At 49.2% G+C, this 2,500-nt stretch overlaps 1 protein-coding gene across 1 annotated transcript in view; it reads right to left on the bottom strand.

Annotated features, from left to right (window-relative positions):
• The window catches only part of sgsm2 (small G protein signaling modulator 2), a 91,096-nt gene that overhangs the window by 7,546 nt on the left and 81,050 nt on the right, over positions 1-2,500 (bottom strand). Inside the window, 2 exon segments of the mRNA XM_061217112.1 lie at positions 1,874-1,956; positions 2,306-2,430. Coding sequence (XP_061073096.1) covers positions 1,874-1,956; positions 2,306-2,430 — 208 coding nt within the window.

The following is a 2,500-nucleotide window of genomic DNA, read 5'->3' as shown; positions in this document are numbered from 1 at the left end:
TGTGTGCATGTGTGTGCATGCATGTCTGTGTGTGTGCATGTATGTATGTGTGCGTGTGTGTGTGCATGCATGTCTGTGTGTGTGCATGTATGTATGTGTGCGTGTGTGTGTGTGTGTGCATGTGTGTGCATGCATGTCTGTGTGTGTGCATGTATGTATGTGTGCTTGTGTGCATGTGTGTGTGCGTGTGCATGCATGTCTGTGTGTGTGCATTTGTGTGCATGTGTGTGTGTGTGCGTGTGTGTGTGCATGTGTGTGTGTGTGTGCCAGTGTGTGTGTGTGTGCATGTGTGTGCATGCATGTCTGTGTGTGTGCATGTATGTGTGTGTGTGTGTTTGTGTGTATGCATGCATGTCTGTGTGTGTGCATGTATGTATGTGTGCGTGTGTGTGCGTGTGTGTGCATGTGTGTGTGCATGCATGTATGTATGTGTGCGTGTGTGTGTGTGCCTGCATGTCTGTGTGTGTGCATGTATGTGTGTGTGCGTGTGTGTGTGCATGCATGTCTGTGTGTGTGCATGTGTGTGTGTGCGTGCATGTGTGTGTGCCAGTGTGTGCCTGTGTGTGTGTGCATGTGTGTGTGCGTGTGTTTGTGCATGTGTGTGTGCATGCATGTCTGTGTGTGTGCATGTATGTATGTGTGTGTGTGTGTGCGTGTGTGTGTGCATGCATGTCTGTGTGTGTGCATGTATGTATGTGTGCGTGTGTGTGCATGCATGTCTGTGTGTGTGCATGCATGTATGTGTGCGTGTGTGTGTGTGTGCATGTGTGTGCATGCATGTCTGTGTGTGTGCATGTATGTATGTGTGCGTGTGCATGCATGTCTGTGTGTGTGCATGTATGTATGTGTGTGTGTGTGTGTGTGTGCATGTGTGTGCATGCATGTCTGTGTGTGTGCATGTATGTATGTGTGCGTGTGTGCATGTGTGTGTGCGTGTGCATGCATGTCTGTGTGTGTGCATTTGTGTGCATGTGTGTGTGTGTGTGCGTGTGTGTGTGCATGTGTGTGTGTGTGTGCCAGTGTGTGTGTGTGTGCATGTGTGTGCATGCATGTCTGTGTGTGTGCATGTATGTGTGTGTGTTTGTGTGTATGCATGCATGTCTGTGTGTGTGCATGTATGTATGTGTGCGTGTGTGTGCGTGTGTGTGCATGTGTGTGTGCATGCATGTATGTATGTGTGCGTGTGTGTGTGTGCCTGCATGTATGTGTGCGTGTGTGCGTGTGCATGCATGTCTGTGTGTGTGCGTGTGTGTGCATGTGTTTGTGTGTGTGTGTGAGTGTGTCTGTGTGTGTGTGTGTGTGTGTGTGTGTGTGTGTGAGTGTGTGTGTGTGTGTGTGTGTGTGTGCCAGTGTGTGTGTGTGTGTGTGTGTGTGTGTGTGTGTGCCAGTGTGTGTGCCAGTGTGTGTGTGTGTGTGTGCGTGCGTGTGTGTGTGCCAGTGTGTGTGTGTGTGTGCCAGTGTGTGTGTGTGTGCATGTGCCAGTCAGTGATAGACTGGCAGTATGAGTAGCAGGCTCCTACATTTCTAGGACTCTAGGACTTTCTAGGATTTCTAGTTTTTCGCGACAGCGCCACCTACCAAATTGGATAACCAAGGGCGACATTTCTCCGAAAGATAGATGGCAATCAGTGTGAGTACTGAATGTGAATCAAGTTTTATTTGTTTAATATTAAAAACAATTCTGGTGTCTTGAATCTGGGTCAATTTCATTTTGTGTAGTATTTTGTGAAACAATGATTGTTTTGCTCCAGAAGTGAAATATTGAATTTGAATAAACATAAACATAAAAATACATGCACCACACAATTTCATTCTACTATCTGAATCAGGGCCACAGCACATGAACACACAAATACAAACTCTGTATACATACCATCTTCCAGAATGACCATTAGTGGGGCCAGTAGATCACACATGCCCTGGACATATCCCACCTGCAGGTGCTCCCACACATAACTGACAGAGAGAGACGGAGTGGAGGGGAGAGGGGGAGAGGAGGGGAGAGAGAGAGGAGGAGAATGAGAGGAAGGGAGAGGGGGAGAGAGGGAGAAGGAGAGGAGGATAAAGAGGGAGAGGAGCAGAGGGGGAGAGGAGGGGAGAGAGAGGGAAAAGAGAGGAGACAGAGGGAGAGGAGGGGAGAGAGGGAGGAATACTCGGTAAGCTCAGTCCTCCTATGACTGTACTCTATGAGTGCTGGTTGACACAGCGCAGTATGTGTGTGACTGAAGGAGGGCGAGTGCATTGAGCTAATGTTATATTCCAGGTGAACAGGCTCATGGGAGGTGGGCGGGGCATGACCTCTGACCTGCACATGATGTTCCGCAGCTTCTCCAGGTTGGCGGGGGTGAAGTAGTAGTAATTGCGGTCGCAGCGCTGCACGTCCTTATCGATCCTGTGCAGGTTCAGGGCCACCGTGTCCAGCAGCTCAATCTGTACAGAGAAGAGGAGATGAGCGCTGTTTGTGTGAGAGACACAGGTTGGGCATACGTACTCCCATGTA

Source organism: Conger conger, chromosome 13 (genome assembly GCF_963514075.1).
Source record: "Conger conger chromosome 13, fConCon1.1, whole genome shotgun sequence".
Lineage (NCBI taxonomy): Eukaryota > Metazoa > Chordata > Actinopteri > Anguilliformes > Congridae > Conger > Conger conger.
Note: the sequence above shows the minus strand (reverse complement) of the source record. Positions and strands in the feature narration are given on the sequence as shown.